The following is a 15,919-nucleotide window of genomic DNA, read 5'->3' on the forward strand; positions in this document are numbered from 1 at the left end:
AACACCAGCAGGCTTTGTTTCTGCAACATGCTATATTCACAAATACTCTAAAAGAATGCCTTGAGGTGAATGTATGAAAAGCATTTTAAAAACATAACACTAATGATTTTACTATACTTCTCATGGAGTCACAAACACAAATTCTACCTATCAAAAAATTATTCTACCTGTAACCATAACACAGGACAGAAGCACAACAGAATTACTGGTATAAACTGTAATTAATTTATGATGAGCTGGCAATTATGTCAATTTGCATTTTAATTTGATAACTTGGTTGGAAAAAAACCAAAGCTGGAATTATCTATATTACAATCAAACTGCCTGGCTATTGTAGGAAATATGTCGCACAGTACCACATACCCCTGTCTGTATTTTTCACATTATTAGTCGAAGAAAATAAGCACAAATATGAAGAGATACAAAAGTTATTTATTGGAAAATTCCCATAGGCAACTGAATTCATGTGATCTTAGAACAGTTAATTTGTTACACTGTAGCAAACAAAGAATGAACAAGACAATGAATGATGTGGTACAATAAAAAATGTAAATGTAACATGCTTAACCAAGAATTAAATTAACATAACTGCGTTCACAAAAACTGATTTTTATTTACATCTGAAGAACTTAATTTACATCTATAGCACATGGAAATTAAGACAGTTTCTTTGCTTTCTGGTACAAAGTGTCCACCACCTTTCCCATGCTATGTATTGTTTCTAGAGCTGTTTCATATGTCTTGTCCACTGGAGTGTCTTCAAACACAATAAGAACACCTTCACCTTGGTCCAATATACCATGAAACTTTTTGTCAAGGATCATCTGCGACAATTTCTTCTCCACTTGTTGCATTGGGAGTTTAATAGACTGAGATATGTATTCCACTTGAACTCTGGAATATGGTTCAATAATACGGCAAAGATTTTGTTCTAACATATTGTCATACAATGTTCCTAAATGTGCACGCACAATCACATCATCTTCTAACTCTTTCTTAAAGGTTTTAAGAGCATGTTGAAAATCAGCAAGTGACCTCTTGTGACTGGCTTGAGCCACAGACTTCATTGCCTCTATATCCTTGCCTGCATACTTCAACGCCAATTTACCACTTATAATTTGATGTACGTCTTCAGGATTGTTCAGCATTATTTTCGAAAGTAACATATACTTGAGAGCTGTCAACGCTTTTGGACATTCCACACTGTCGTAACCTTCAAATGCTTCATAGAAGTAAGAATATGCTGTCTTAAAGTCCTTTTCATCAGCAGCATGAAGAATCCCAGACTGCAGATCCAATGATGCTTGCAACTTTGGGGGGCAGTAAATAGCATTTGCCGTTGTTCTTGCTGATGTAAGTGCTGCTCGTGCTTTGGGAAGATTACTTAGAGCGTGGTATGTTTTACTTTCCAGAAGCTGGACTTCCACAAGCAGATTTTTATCATCCAGTTTCTTCAACTCCTTTAGCAGAGTAGATCCAAGAGATAAAGCTTCTGAAAACATGCCAGTGTCGAAGTACAGGGCTATGAGCCGAGCCTCCAGCGATTGCCTCAAGAACGTTCTTCTTTCTTCTTTTGCCCATTCTATACACTCTTTACACAACTGCACTTCTATTCCTATGCCAGCTTCTAAATCTAAGAAAAAGTCAACAAGTGATCTCACCAATTTTGCTGCCTTGGCTTTGCTTATATGGCTTAAAAAAGGCCTAGTTGCTTTGATTAGGTCAGCAAGCTCCTTAGCTTTACCTTCCTTCTTGTACAGCTCACCAAGTTGCAAGATGCCTTGCTCCTTAACTCGGATGGTATCTTCGTCATTCTCGGCAATTTCTTGATCCCGCACAATTTTATTCAGCAAATCAATACCTTCTTCTCTATTTGTGCTGGAAACAGCACGGGCCCTCTCGAATAACATTGCACCAGCCATTTTGGCTAGAACCGCTCTGTCATCAGAGAGTAAATCGCATGAAAATCTTTGGCAAAGTTGTGTACATCATGGATAATGCCAGTACAATTTTCGTAAAGATTGCATTGTTCCTCGATGATAGCTTCACTAGAGAGTACTATTATCACTAAACGTACGTTTCTTAATCTTAGCATTATTTTTGTTAAAGCAAAACTGATTCTTTATTGAAAAATTTTATTTGTTTATAATATTTATAATATTACAGAGACCTATGTGTGCCTTAAAATTTATCAAATAAATATAATTTAATTTTTGAATTAAGTATGAAATGGTTTTTCCAATAGGTACAACACTGGTTACATCCGGTGGCGATTGTCTTTGGTGAATACTGCCGTTGCTAGTCAACGGAAGGTGCAACTTTTTGGGATTGCGCGCTAGGTATTGAAAGGACGCCATTTTAGTAAATTGTGTTATATGTACGAAGCAAGAATTTTTTGGTACGAGTTAAATCTTCCAAGGCATGAGTGACAGGGAGGTGAGTTAGCTGGTTCATGTACTCATTTTGCGAGATATCTATTTTTGGTTGCATACATTTCAGCGTTGCCCGGCATTGAGGTAAATCGTGAGTAACATGCGATCAATATACATATTTGTAAGATAGTTCTGAATTTTGTTTTTGACTGGTACTATTTACCTAGGTAGAACAATGCTTTAGAAGTAACATTTCGGTATTTGCAGTTACGTTGGAAGTATTTTATTTAAATGCATTTTAAACTTTTCAGTGAATAGGCAGATTCATTGAGTACTTATATTTGCAAGAAAATCAGAGCTGATAGTAATCTTTTTGTTGGATGTCGCAGTACAATTTGAAATTTAACACCGTCGTAATGAATACAAATCGTTTTTTGTTGAGGACCCCAATGTGCAGAACGCGCCATTTTCGTGATAGCTTCTCGGCATTGAGTAACTATAAACTGCTCCGCTGACAAAACTGTTTACAAAATTGAGAAAAATAAATCTGATTATTTATTGCATTTTCACTCGTTCAACTTCTACAAACTTAGTGATTACTTTTTAAATATCACAGTTTACTGGTTTGTTGTTATAATTTTGTTAATCTAAAGCGTCAACGTGACGGTGAAAGACCTATGTGCGTTATGGCTCTTTTAATTTATTCTTGCCTGGCGCCATATAACAAGCACATTATGTGCGTTCAAGTATGTCTTGCCAAAATTTGTTCTCTTAGTGATGAATTAATAATCTGAATTGTATAATTTTTTTGAAAGTTGCCCAAGAATTTTTCAGTTTGTATGTGTGTTTGTATTTTGTTTTGTGTAACTGAAGCGCTTTATTTTGTGGCATTGTTTGTTCTAATGTGTATGGGTACAATATTGTATGTTAATGTAAGAATACTTCTTAAGCGTGAAACATTCACAACATTTTTATATTTTCGCAATTTTGTGTGCAGCATAGCCCAAGTCATAGCGGATCTAATCACAGCCCTCCGGCTAATGATAAGACCCCCACACCACCTAATTCTAGAGAGCAATCAAGGAGCCGTTCTCGCTCATACAGCCAACACAGATCACATCATAAAGGAAAATCTTATTCTCGTTCAAGGTATGTTGGCGTATTGTATAGCTTCAATCTTGTTTCATGAAAGAAACTATTAGACAAAATACACATAGGAAAATTAAATATGGTGCCTTGGTTATTTAATTTGTAAAGAACTTTTCACAATGTGGACAGTGTTGTGCATGCTCCCCGCAATGTATGTTAAATATTTAATGTATCGATTTTTGCTATTTACTATTAACAATAAATGAATAATTTCAAAAGGATTTGACTTTGCCAAAAATAAAAAAGCTTTTAATTTGAAGTGAATTTTGAACTGGTAGCAGAGCCATTTACAGTTCATTGTTGTATTTTTACAGTTAGAAAGAACTGGTGCTAAGTATATAGAGTGTGACAGTCCTTCTGGGGAATTTGAAGAGTTTTATGAAATCATAGGGAATTGTTTTAAACTGAGCATGGGAATTTAATTTTATTGGGTTTTATAAATCAGTTTTAAAATGTTAATACTTCAAAACATGCAAGTATTTAAACATTAATTCAAATACATTCAGTGACCAAAAACTGTGATTAAACGGTAGCAGAGAAGAGAGTTGTTACTTTGGAATGCTGAACTCCCAACCTGTCACTGTAATTTCTCTGGGATTGTCACGCCACCACCTCTCCTTGAAAGATTTCTGGCATGTCTACTACGTACTGCATAGAACATGTAGTCTTGCTTTATTCAGCTCACTCGAACAGATACATTATTCAGTGTACAAATAAGGAACTGGCATCATTGAGTTCTGGAAGAGTTGCACTATGTTTAGATTTTAATTTCACATACAGCAACAAATTAAGATGTGTGGAAAAATGCATTTTCTGGCAATATTACAGAATTTTCAACATGAAGGAAACTTTTTTTATTGAAGGTAGATGAACACATTATCTGAAGGAAATCTTCTGAGTATATTACACTTCCATCTACTCCAAACTGGAATGCTGTAAGTTTTCTAATATAAGATCATTTTGTTTAAATATTATACATGATGGTCCATTGGTGCATCAAGTACTCAGTTGCCCATGTGGTTTCACTACAGGAAACAGATTTTCCAGGCTTGTAGGTAAACCGGTTATTAGTTTTTCTTATCTACTTATTTATTTCAGACATAACAAAATGAGATTAATGCTTTGAGAAAATAAAATTAACATCTGAAAATGTCAATGACACAATTCTCTAGTGTGCATAGCTAAATCTTCGTACTCCAGTCTTCATGAAACCTGGGTCTGATAAATGGCATAAAAATGTTTCCATTTTGTTTGAAAGGTCTTCCTCTTGTCATGACTCTTTCAGGAAGTGCACCATCCAAATTGTTTTTATTGTTAAACCTGTATAAAGCTCTGCAGTTTCTCTCTTCCGTATTTCTTCAGGCTACATCTCTCTTTTGTGGGCAACACAAATTGCGCCATTTATATTAAAAATCTTGGTGAAACTTGAAGTCAACAGAATTAACACAGCTCAGTGTATGCTATAGAGCTCATTTAAAAAAGTTCTCTTGTGAGAAAAACTACAGTTTTATTCATATGCAATTGGAGAATGTTCTTTGCACTTTGTGTGTGGTAGAGAAGTGATGTCTTGAAATGTTTGTGTGACACCACTTCCCATATTTAGTATACAGTGGTGGGAAGGATTTAAAGTGTGACTCCTGTCAAAAGCATCTACTATAAATTTTATTTTGGCCACAATCAGCTGGATGATAATGTCTGTAACCATTTCTGATCTTGCAGTTATTTGAGAAAGTAATAGCAGTTTAAATTGCTGTGAAACTAGCAGCAATGAAATTCTTAATGTTCATTGAAAAAAAAAAATTTGTCTTCTGGCATGCAAGAGGCCACTACAGCCAAAGGTACAGAGTACTGGCATGCTTCAGATTGCACTAGGCAGCAGGTAAATAGGCTGTGTCATAACTGCTGTCCATTTCTCACTTGCCTACTTCTGCCAGTGGCAAACAATTAAGCAAACACCAATCGAGAATCTTTCACAAAGAAAAGAAGTAATGCAAACATAAAGGATTTCTAACACCCCTCATCAATACCGTATCACACGAGGATAATTCTCTCTTCCATCAGTATATGAGAACCAAAACTTTTTTTTTTCTCCCCCTATTCAGCAAAAATGCCCTTTGCTGTAATGGCCAAAATTTATTTTATTGACTGAAAAGTGCCATGGAAGCCTATGCTTACATTGTCTGTGTGTTTGAATGCACAACATGCTCGTAACAAGAAGCTTCATGTCTTATCATTTAAATATACTGTTTGCTGCATGTAATCAGCATTATTGTATTAGTATTTTTCTCTCTTGTGTGAGCCAAACATACACAGAGAAACACAAAAATACTCTTGTGGATTACCAGTTTTTCCATTTACCCCTGTAATAGTTAATCTAATTTCTGTTTAAGAGAAATTTGTAGGCTTACCTCACTCTGAGGTAGTATTTAATCAGTTTTTATGCACATCTACTTTGTATATTATATCTCACCTTTTCTGGGTTTGTATGCTGATATTTTAACAAAAAAAGGAACATAATAAATCGTGTGAAACAGAGGAACTAGTTTTCAAAGATTTACACCTAGTGTATCCATAATGAAGTGGTTGTGATACACAATGTGATCAAAATATCCGGATATCTGGCTGAAAATGACATAAAGTTTGTGGCACCCTCTATCGGTAACCCTGGAATTCAGTGTGATGTTTGCCCACCCTTAGCCTTGATGACAGCGTCCACTCTCGCACGCATACAATCAATCAGGTGCTGGAAGGTTTCTTGATGAATGGCAGCCCATTCTTCATGGAGTGCTGCACTGAGGAGAGGTATTGGTGTTGGTCAGTGAGGCATGGTAGGAAGTTGGCATTTCAATACATCCCAAAGGTGTTCTTTAGGGTTCAGGTTAGGACTCTGTGCAGGCCAGTCCATTACAGGGATGTTATTGTCGTGTAACCACTCCGCCACAGGCCGTGCATTATGAATAGGTTCTCGATCGTGTTGAAAGATGCAATCGCCATCCCTGAATTGCTCTTCAACTGTGGGAAGCAGGAAGGTGCTTAAAACATCATTGTAGACCTGTGCTGTGGTAGTGCCATGCAAAACAAGGGGTGGAAGCCCCCTCCAGGAAAAACACACCATAACACCTCCGCCTATGAATTTTACTGTGGCACTACACACTCTGGCAGATGACGTTCACAGGGCATTCATCATACCTACACCTTGCCATCGGATCGCCACATTGTGTTCTGTAATTTGTCACTCCACACATTATTTCCACTTTTCAGTTGTGCAATGTTTACGCTCCTTACACCAAGGGAGTTGTCGTCTGGCATTTGCCGGCGTGTGATGTATGGCTTATGAGCAGCTGCTCAACCATGAAATCCAAGCTTTCTTACCTTCCGCTTAGCTGTCGTAGTACTTGCAGTGGATCCTGATGCAGTTTGTAATTCCTGTGTGATGGTCTGGATAGATGTCTGCCTATTACACGATAAGGCCCACTTCAGCTGTTGGTGTTCTGTCGGTCAACAGACGAGGTCGGTCTGTACGCTTTTGCGCTGTATCTGTCTCTTTAAATTTCCACATCACTAACATATCAGAAACAGGGGACATAGGGATGTTTAGGAGTGTAGAAATCTCGCGTACCGACATAAGACACAAGTGACACCCAATCACCTGACCACATTTCAAGTCCGTGGGTTCCGCGGAGAGCCCCATTCTGCTCTCACAATGTCTTGACTACTGAGATTGCTGATATGGAGTACCTGGCTGTAGGTGGCAGCACAGTGCACCTAAAATGAAAATCATACGTATTTGGGGGGGGGGGGGTGTGGTGGTCTCATCAGTAGGATACTAGGAAAATGCAGTCAGTCTACAAAGGAGATTGCTTAATAAATAACTCGCTCATCTGACCCATCTTAGAATGGAGCTAAAGTGGGCTCCGTACCAAATAAGACTATCAGCAACTTGGCAAACAGTGATGATGCAGGTAAAATGGACCATTAAGACTGTGGGTTTATTTCATCATTGCCGGGCAAGTAGAGGTGGCAGCATAAACACACCCTTGTGTTACTGGCAGTAGGGACAGTCATTCTTGCAAAGTACTATTGAAGACATTGAAAACCAGCTTCAAGCAACTGGTCTGAAAGCCTACACGAAACAGAAATATTTCCACCCTCCTGCAGACAGCTTTGTTCTTCGCTTAGTTCTAGCTTCCCATCGCACCTTTTGATGTTCATAGAGCTGCTGCTCATTCATCAGTTTTTCCAATGTCATACATGCTTCTGGAGCATTAAATTTCTTCTCTAGCGTTGTTTGCTTTGCCATTTTAAACTTCGTTACCCTTTCTTTTATTTCTGTGTTGTTGCTTTCATTTGCTACATTTTATATCTTTTTCATTCATTAGATGAATTTAATGTTGCACATTACCTGTAGATTCTCACTGGGCCTTATACTTTTGCCTGGTTGTTCTTACGCTTGCTTCCCAATTTCCTATCTCAAAGCTAATCGTTCTCTTATATTTATTTCCCCATTTGTCACACATTTTCTGATTTTCTTTTTGAAAAGTCCCATAAACCCTGTTTCACCTTATCTGTGATTTGCCATCCGGCAGCTTAAATTTGCAGTTCATGATTATTAATTTTCAGATGAGGTCTGGTAAAGTTTTTCAGATAAATGTAACGTGACCTTTCATGATTCTTAAGCAAAATGTGAAAATTGTTGTGTGCATTATTCTACCAAATGACATCTCATTTAATTCTATTCCCACAGCTTGCATTCTCCCGTGGCTATTCTGTCTCTTCCTTGTCCTATTACAAAATTCTAGACCTACCGCAATTTTCATCTTCAGCATTCTGAATAATTTATCTGCCATGATAAATTTTTCTCTCTCTTCATCTGCAAATAAAGTAAACAAATATCTACAGTGGAACTTCAATTTTATCTTCTCTGGATTTTAGGTTTTCGTGATTCTATATCATAAATTTGTAGCCCCTGTGAGGAAACCATAAGATCAATGCTGACACACGGTGTGTACGCCCTGGGACAACCAGGAAAACCTGGAATTTTTCATTGTTTTGGTTAGTTTAAATTTTTGTAATTTTGACTGGTAAGTCCTGATACTCTGACAAAGGATTTTACTGTAGCCCGCCACTGCAGAATAATACTGTGGCCATAAAAAGTAAACAATACAAAAGAAACAAAATAAAAATTAAATTGCAAAAAATGCGCCATTTACAGCGAAGCACAGTGCATGCACAAGTATCTGCCAACAGCAAATCATTTCAAAGGCTTTAGGATGAAGACTGTGAAATTCTTCAATAACAATAAATTGCTTATGGTGAGTGTGATGTCACAACTGTTCACAGTAGGTTTGTTTGAACAGTTGCCTGCGGGCTCGTACTCACGCGCATGCACATTTTGGTCGCTTGTGAGCAGTACCTGTTCCCAATTTTGGCTACTTGAAGTGTTGCTGCTAGCTGTTGTCAGCAGTAGCAACAAGCAGCCAGATGCTACCCGGAAAAATTTTTCCGGCACGCCAAACACACCAGATTCACACATGAGCAAAGTCTGAGTTGTAGTGGGGAGGGGATTAGTTCCCATGTGACCAGTTTTTTACTTTTAGTGATATTGCTTTTCCTCTTCATTCACAGCTTTCACGTCAAATGAAAATAAAATAGAAGTCTGTGGCTGGGAGCTATCAAGTGAATTAAAATAAATTCAACTAATTATGGAAGCCTCAAATATGTTGTTAGTTTGTTTTCTGATTTTATTTTATTTCCGTGTTTTTGGCAGTAAAGCATTAATCACCTCGCAGAACAATGAAGTTATTTTTGTCAATTTGCCAAAGCAATTTGCCTCGTACTAGTCTTTTCTGCAGAGGCAGTTAATGTATTTGAAACCTAGTGTTTCATTTTTCATGCCATTGGCTAGTTTAAACTGTTAGGTGAATTTCAAATGCATGTTTTCATCTTCCGGCCAATATGGCATTATGCTGTAATAACAAACATGAGATACTACAGTACTGGTACTCAAAGTAAATTTGCATATTGAAATGTTGTTGTCTTCAGTCCTGAGACTGGTTTGATGCAGCTATCCATGCTACTCTATCCTGTGCAGGCTTCAACTCCCCGTACTTATTGCAGCCTACATCCTTCTGAATATGCTTAGTGTATTCATCTCTTGGTCTCCCTCTATGATTTTTACCCTCCACACTGCCCTCCAATGCTAAATTTGTGATCTCCTGATGCCTCAGAACATGTCCTACCAACCGGTCCCTTCTAGTCAAGTTGTGCCACAAACTTCTCTTCTCCCCAATCCTATTCAATACCTCCTCATTAGTTACATGATCTACCCACCTTATCTTCAGTATTCTTCTGTATCACCACATTTCGAAAGCTTCTATTCTCTTCTTGTCCAAACTAGTTATCGTCCATGTTTCACTTCCATACATGGCTACACTCCATACAAATACTTTCAGAAACGACTTCCTGACATTTAAATCTGTACTCAATGTTAACAAATTTCTCTTCTTCAGAAACACTTTGCTTGCCATTGCCAGTCTACATTTTATATCCTCTCTACTTTGACCATCATCAGTTATTTTGCTCCCCAAATAGCAAAACTCCTTTACTACTTTAAGTGTCTCATTTCCTAACCTAATTCCCTCGGCATCACCCGACCTAATTAGACTACATTCCATTATCCTTTTTTTGATTTTGTTGATGCTCATCTCATATCCTCCCTTCAAGACACTGTCCATTCCTTTCAACTGCTCTTCCAAGTCCTTGGCTGTCTCTGACAGAATTACAGTGTCATTGGCAAACCTTAAAGTTTTTATTTCTTCTCCATGGATTTTAATACCTACCCCGAATTTTTCTTTTGTTTCCTTTACTGCTTGCTCAATATACAGATTGAATAACATCGGGGAGAGGCTACAACCCTGTCTCACTCCCTTCCCAACCACTGCTTCCCTTTCATACCTCTCTACTCGTATAACTGTCATCTGGTTCCTGTACACATTGTAAATAGCCTTTCGCTCCCTGTATTTTACCCCTGCCACCTTCAGAATTTGAGAGTGAGTATTCCAGTCAACATTGTCAAAAGCTTTCTCTAAGTCTACAAATGCTAGAAACGTAGGTTTGCGTTTCCATAATCTATTGTCTAAGACAAGTCGTAGGGTCAGTATTGCCCACGTGTTCCCATTTTTCTTTGGAATCCAAACTGATCTTCCCCGAGGTTGGCATCTACCAGTTTTTCCATTCGTCTGTAAAGAATTTGCATTAGTATTTTGCAACTGTGACTTATTAAACTGATAGTTGGGTAATTTTCACATTTGTCAACTCCTGCTTTCTTTGGGATTGGAATTATTATATTCTTCATGAAGTCTGAGGGTATTTCGCCTGTCTCATACTTCTTGCTCACCAGATGGTAGAGTTTCGTCAGGACTGGCTCTCCCAAGGCTGTCAGTAGTTCTAATGGAATGTTGTCTACTCCCGGGGCGTTGTTTCGACTCAGGTCTTTCACTGCTCTGTCAAACTCTTCACGCAGTATCATATCTCCCATTTCTGCTTCAGCTACATCCTCTTCCGTTTTCATAATATTGCCCTCAAGTACATCGCCCTTGTATAGTCCCTCTATATACTCCATCTACCTTTCTGTTTTCCCTCCTTTGCTTAGGACTGGGTTTCCATCTGAGCTCCTGATATTCATACAAGTGGTTCTCTTTCTCCAAAGGTCTCTCTAATTTCCTGTAGGCAGTATCTATCTTACCCCTAGTGAGATATGCCTCTACATCCTTAAAATTGTCATCTAGCCATCCCTGCTTAACCATTTTGCACTTCCTGTCAATCTCATTTTTGAGACGTTTGTATTCCTTTTTGCCTGCTTCATTTACTGCATTTTTATATCTGTTACTGGAGGTGTTGCCACAGCTGTGGAGGCAGTCTGTCACTGAGTTGCTCGTCATGGATGGTATGACATTGAACTCAACACAGAACTCAACATGCACACGAAAATAAAAAAATTTGAAATATTACCTGAAAAACATGGATTTTCGAAGTGTGGTAGCACAAAAGGAACAAGTGGTATCCAAGCCAAATTTCATACTCTGCATAAGTAAACCATAATGATACATATCTGTTTTCAGCATGTTATTGCAAGACAAAAATTTGTGTACAATGGAAATTGATAATGTATTTGGTGACGTGCCCATTGTTCCACAACACAATTTTGTAAAAACATATCGTAAACTGTTCTGACTCTTCTTATCTTCTCCCGAAACTGTTAATCACTAAGCAACAACATATAGACAGATTTACACAACCTATCATTAATGTTTACTGCACCTTAACTGCTAAAAACCAGTCGATTGTGCTTTGAACAGAAGTTCTCCCACACTACTGTACTCTGTACATTGAGTGGCAAATTGTACTGTCTTCTGACACTGTTGTAGGAACTGGAACTGTCATAAGAATATGTTCAAAAGGAATCCAACACCTGTCTGCCAAACGTGGCCAATGAAACGATCTTGTTGGTCCTGCTGGTGCCATGAAGTTCACAAATACATCACCTTCTGCTTCACAGCACTTTGCAACACATCCTAAGTACCATTTTTCATCATAAACAGTAATAACATAGCAACCTGGTTGTACGTTGCTTATTTTGCTTCTGAATCCTGAGAGACACACTGTGAAGACACATGTTGTGCATGAACCTATAGTGATAACCAGTCAGTCTGCTCATCTGCACATTGTCAGTCCGCTAGAGAGAAGTGATGATGGCTCCTTGTGCCTGCAACAGTTTTAATGTGTTCTAATCTGCTTTTTAGCAACTCTTAGACTGATTTCACCTCATCTTTCGAAACTTAGAATGATTGTATGCCAGAGATATTTTTCTGTACCCAGGTAAATAATTGAAGAGGTGTTAGAATGTGACCTTCTGTAGGGTGCTGCAGACTAGCTCATGATGCCATGCACTTAATGGTAGCACCAATACCATCACATACATTTTTACCTTGACTTGTTGTGAAAAAATTCCATTTTGTGTGAATCTGAAAATCATGGTAATGCATGCATACATTTTTGAGATTTTTACAGTTTTTGTACTGACTAGCTGCCCCGTCAGTGAAGTATTTCGCGAAATGTATGTGAGGCAGCTAGTTTTCCACACATGCCATGACAGTGCGAAAGTGGGCATGAACTGCAATGGCATCGTGAATTAAAGTCACTAAAATCGCACAGGTTCATAACACACATCACCTGATTCACCTCTATAGTAACTCGCAAATGGCTGGAGAGTTGGTTGACTGTTGTTCCAATGATGTCCTTGGATGGCATCTTGAACTATAAATGCATAAGTTTCAGAATGTCTACTATTATTATAATTTCATCTTGTTTCAAGTTATCCTTACAAAACTGGAGATAAGCAGATTGTGCTGTTACTGTGGAGCTGTTTGTGGTCTGTTTGTTTTTTGACATCACATTTCAACAAAATCTTCCACTGTACTTTGCTTTGTTTCAAGACTTGTGCGATCCATGTGTGCCCATTGTTTATAATAAACAAGTTCATAGTCATCCATAAGGAGTTCACCATACAGTTTGTTGTTCATGTGTTCTGCAAGATTTGCCTTACCAGGACACTTTTCACACCTGTGTATCATGGACTGGTAGGAACTGATGTCTCACACTAGCAGCTTCATTGCACCTTTGTAATCCAGACCAGAATCCTTTATAGCAGCAAACATCAGCTTAGCATTTTGATGGGTCTTAAATACACAAACATTGTGTGTGCCCCTTGCAGTTACAGGCACAACCCATTTTGGCCGAAGATTGAAAAAGATGATAAACCTACTTTGGTATTGGTATACTTTTCCTGGAATTCTACATATAGTTCTGATATGTTGTCTGCAACAGTCTTTTTAGCATCTGTACATGTACATTTCCCATTTTCACTGTTACATACTTTTTTTCCTGGCATTATTTGGCTGTAGTCATTATTTTCATAAAACTCTGACACTAGCACCTTTATTTCTGAACTCAATTGCTCACCCTGAGCCTGCTGAAGTTGTGGAAGCACTCCTTGGGTTGCTTTTATTTTCCTAGCTTGCTTTACCATATATGTAGAAACATGGAATTCCTTTGCAGTGTAGTCAATAGACCAGCTGGAAGGTGCAAGGGTAAGAATAGCTTCTTTTTTTCCTGGCATGTGGACATGGCACATTTTTCTTTCAAATCATGCACAATTTTGTCAAAATCAGAGCATTTCTTGCATGATTTCTGTTCCTGTGGAGCAGATAATTCTTCCTCTCCCACCATTAGTGTGTCATCTATTTTGTGTTTTAATTCCATTTGAGCTTCTTGTAGTTTTCTTCTACCATAGCGGGTCGACAGAAGCGTCCGATCCCACGCGTCGGCTTTGACCCGTGACGTAAGGGTGTTGTGTGTGACGTCATGATAGCACGGAGTTCGGTTTGAGTGTGGCTGTCTCCAGTTCTGTTTTATCTTATTTTATTTACTTTTCTGATCTGTTCGTTCTATCTCGTGAGGATTTTTTTTTTAATTCAAAAACAGTTATTACTTATTTTAATTGTGTTTCCTCCAATTTCTGTTTTAGTTTATTATATTTATCTTTCTGATCTGTTCGTTCTATCCCATGAGATTTTTTTTAAAGACAAAAAACACTAATCAGCTACTGAAGCATCTTTATCTTCTATGGGTTGCAGGGGTTATGACCGCTGGGGAGGTGGGTGGTTATTCATGCATGGCGGTCTTCACTTACACGTTGTAGCTATGCAAGGCTTCTAAATTTGTTTATATTTAGTTTGCCCCCACCCCACCCGAAACACCCCATTTCCTGCGCTTGTCCCGTTAGTGTCATTAGGCTTCTTGTGGAAAGTGTGTGTGTGTGTGTTTTTGTTTCCGCCATATTTGTGACCTCATGGGTCAAAGCAGATGGGTGGGATTGGACGCTTCCGTATTTCCACCATAGCTAGGCCTGTCTCTTTTCCCAACTTTTGTGTGTCTTCATGGGAGACAAACCAAGAGCAGTCACTGAAGTATTTAATTGCTCATCTGCTGTAGTTTTAGGTGGCTGATACTCTTAGTCACTGTCATGTAAATTATCAGAATATTCTTCCTTTTTTAGCAGTGTAACACCTGGAACGTAACTTTTGCCCTGGTTTCATCTTAAGTCACATGCACTGATTCACTTTCAATACTGATTTTATATCAATTTCTGAGGCTACACTTCACTGTACTTCTTGTGCCCACAGGGTGTATCCCGGATCTCCATACCAACAAATCTTGGTCTGATTCATCCACAACAGTACTGATTAGTCTGAACTAGAATCTTAAAAAAATGAGTAACCTGTAATTGTTGCTTGTTTCCTTTGTTGTTCCTACCTAACAATGACTCATTCTGTCTCTGAAACCTACCATTGTTTAGCTTTCTGTTGCCTAATGGTTCCTAACAATTGCTGCAGCTTTATCTGAAACAGTCTGTCTGCATCATCACTATTACCTGCTAAATCGTGTTAAAAGAAACGTAACCAAATAAATCTCCAACTTTTATTACCGAGCGAGGTGGCGCAGTGGTTAGCACACTGGACTCTCATTCAGAAGGATGACTGTTTAATCCCACGTCCGGCCATCCTGATTTAGGTTTTCCATGATTTCCCTAAATCTATTCAGGCAAATGCTGGGATGGTTCCTTTGAAAAGGGCATGGCCGACTTCCTTCCCTAATCCGATGAGACCGATGACCTCTCAGTTTGGTCTTCTCCCCCAACACAACGCAACCCTCCAACTTTTATTGTACACAAATACCTTGCAATAACAAGTTGAAATTTTGACACATATTGTGGTCTTACTTATGTAGTGTTTGAAATTTGGCTTGGATATCACTTGTCCCTTTTGTACTACCACACTTTGAAAATCCATGTTTTTCAAGTAATTTTTCAAATTTTTGTATTTTCGTGTGCATGTAACTCTTGTTTGTGTGACTGATATGGACAAGATGAGTTCTGTGTGTGTTTAGGCCACATTAAGCTTACCACAAAGTGCTGGGAAGTTCTTATCTGTGGTATAAAACATTCACAATTCAAAAATTTACAGCTCTGAGAGAAAGTGAATTGTTACTTTAACACAAATGTACTTTTGTCAAGTGTTTAGTGTTGTTTCATGCGAGAAAGTCAGTTTTTTAACCTGGAAATTAGGGAAAATTTTGTGAACTTGACATTATGAATTGCTGCCTAGGAGGAGAAAATTCTCGCTCTTACTTTGATTTATAGCTTCTGTGCCTGTTTGTAAGCCACTACTTTTGGCATTTCAAGTGTTTTGTAGGTTAAGGCTGTGTAAACTTACTGCGTAATGAGCTAAACAAGGTGAGTTTGGCTGGTACAGAGTGGAAGTAGGGGTCAGCACTGACGG

General features: G+C 38.3%; 2 protein-coding genes across 5 annotated transcripts in view; one reads left to right on the forward strand and one right to left on the reverse strand.

Annotated features, from left to right (window-relative positions):
- Positions 1 to 412: 412 nt before the first annotated feature.
- On the reverse strand, positions 413 to 1,953 carry LOC126252786 (26S proteasome non-ATPase regulatory subunit 11-like). Its single transcript, XM_049953718.1, has one exon. The coding sequence runs from the start codon at positions 1,920 to 1,922 to the stop codon at positions 657 to 659; it is 1,266 nt and encodes a 421-aa protein (XP_049809675.1). The 5' UTR covers positions 1,923 to 1,953; the 3' UTR covers positions 413 to 656.
- Positions 1,954 to 2,277: 324 nt separating this feature from the next.
- The window catches only part of LOC126252787 (transformer-2 protein homolog alpha-like), a 64,705-nt gene continuing 51,063 nt past the window's right edge, over positions 2,278 to 15,919 (forward strand). For all 4 annotated transcript variants that reach the window (XM_049953721.1, XM_049953719.1, XM_049953722.1 and 1 more), the window contains exons 1-2: positions 2,278 to 2,436; positions 3,370 to 3,521. In XM_049953721.1, the coding sequence (XP_049809678.1) occupies positions 2,422 to 2,436; positions 3,370 to 3,521 (167 nt within the window). In that variant the 5' untranslated portion in view covers positions 2,278 to 2,421. The remainder of the gene's footprint in view (positions 2,437 to 3,369; positions 3,522 to 15,919) is intronic.

Source organism: Schistocerca nitens, chromosome 4 (genome assembly GCF_023898315.1).
Source record: "Schistocerca nitens isolate TAMUIC-IGC-003100 chromosome 4, iqSchNite1.1, whole genome shotgun sequence".
Lineage (NCBI taxonomy): Eukaryota > Metazoa > Arthropoda > Insecta > Orthoptera > Acrididae > Schistocerca > Schistocerca nitens.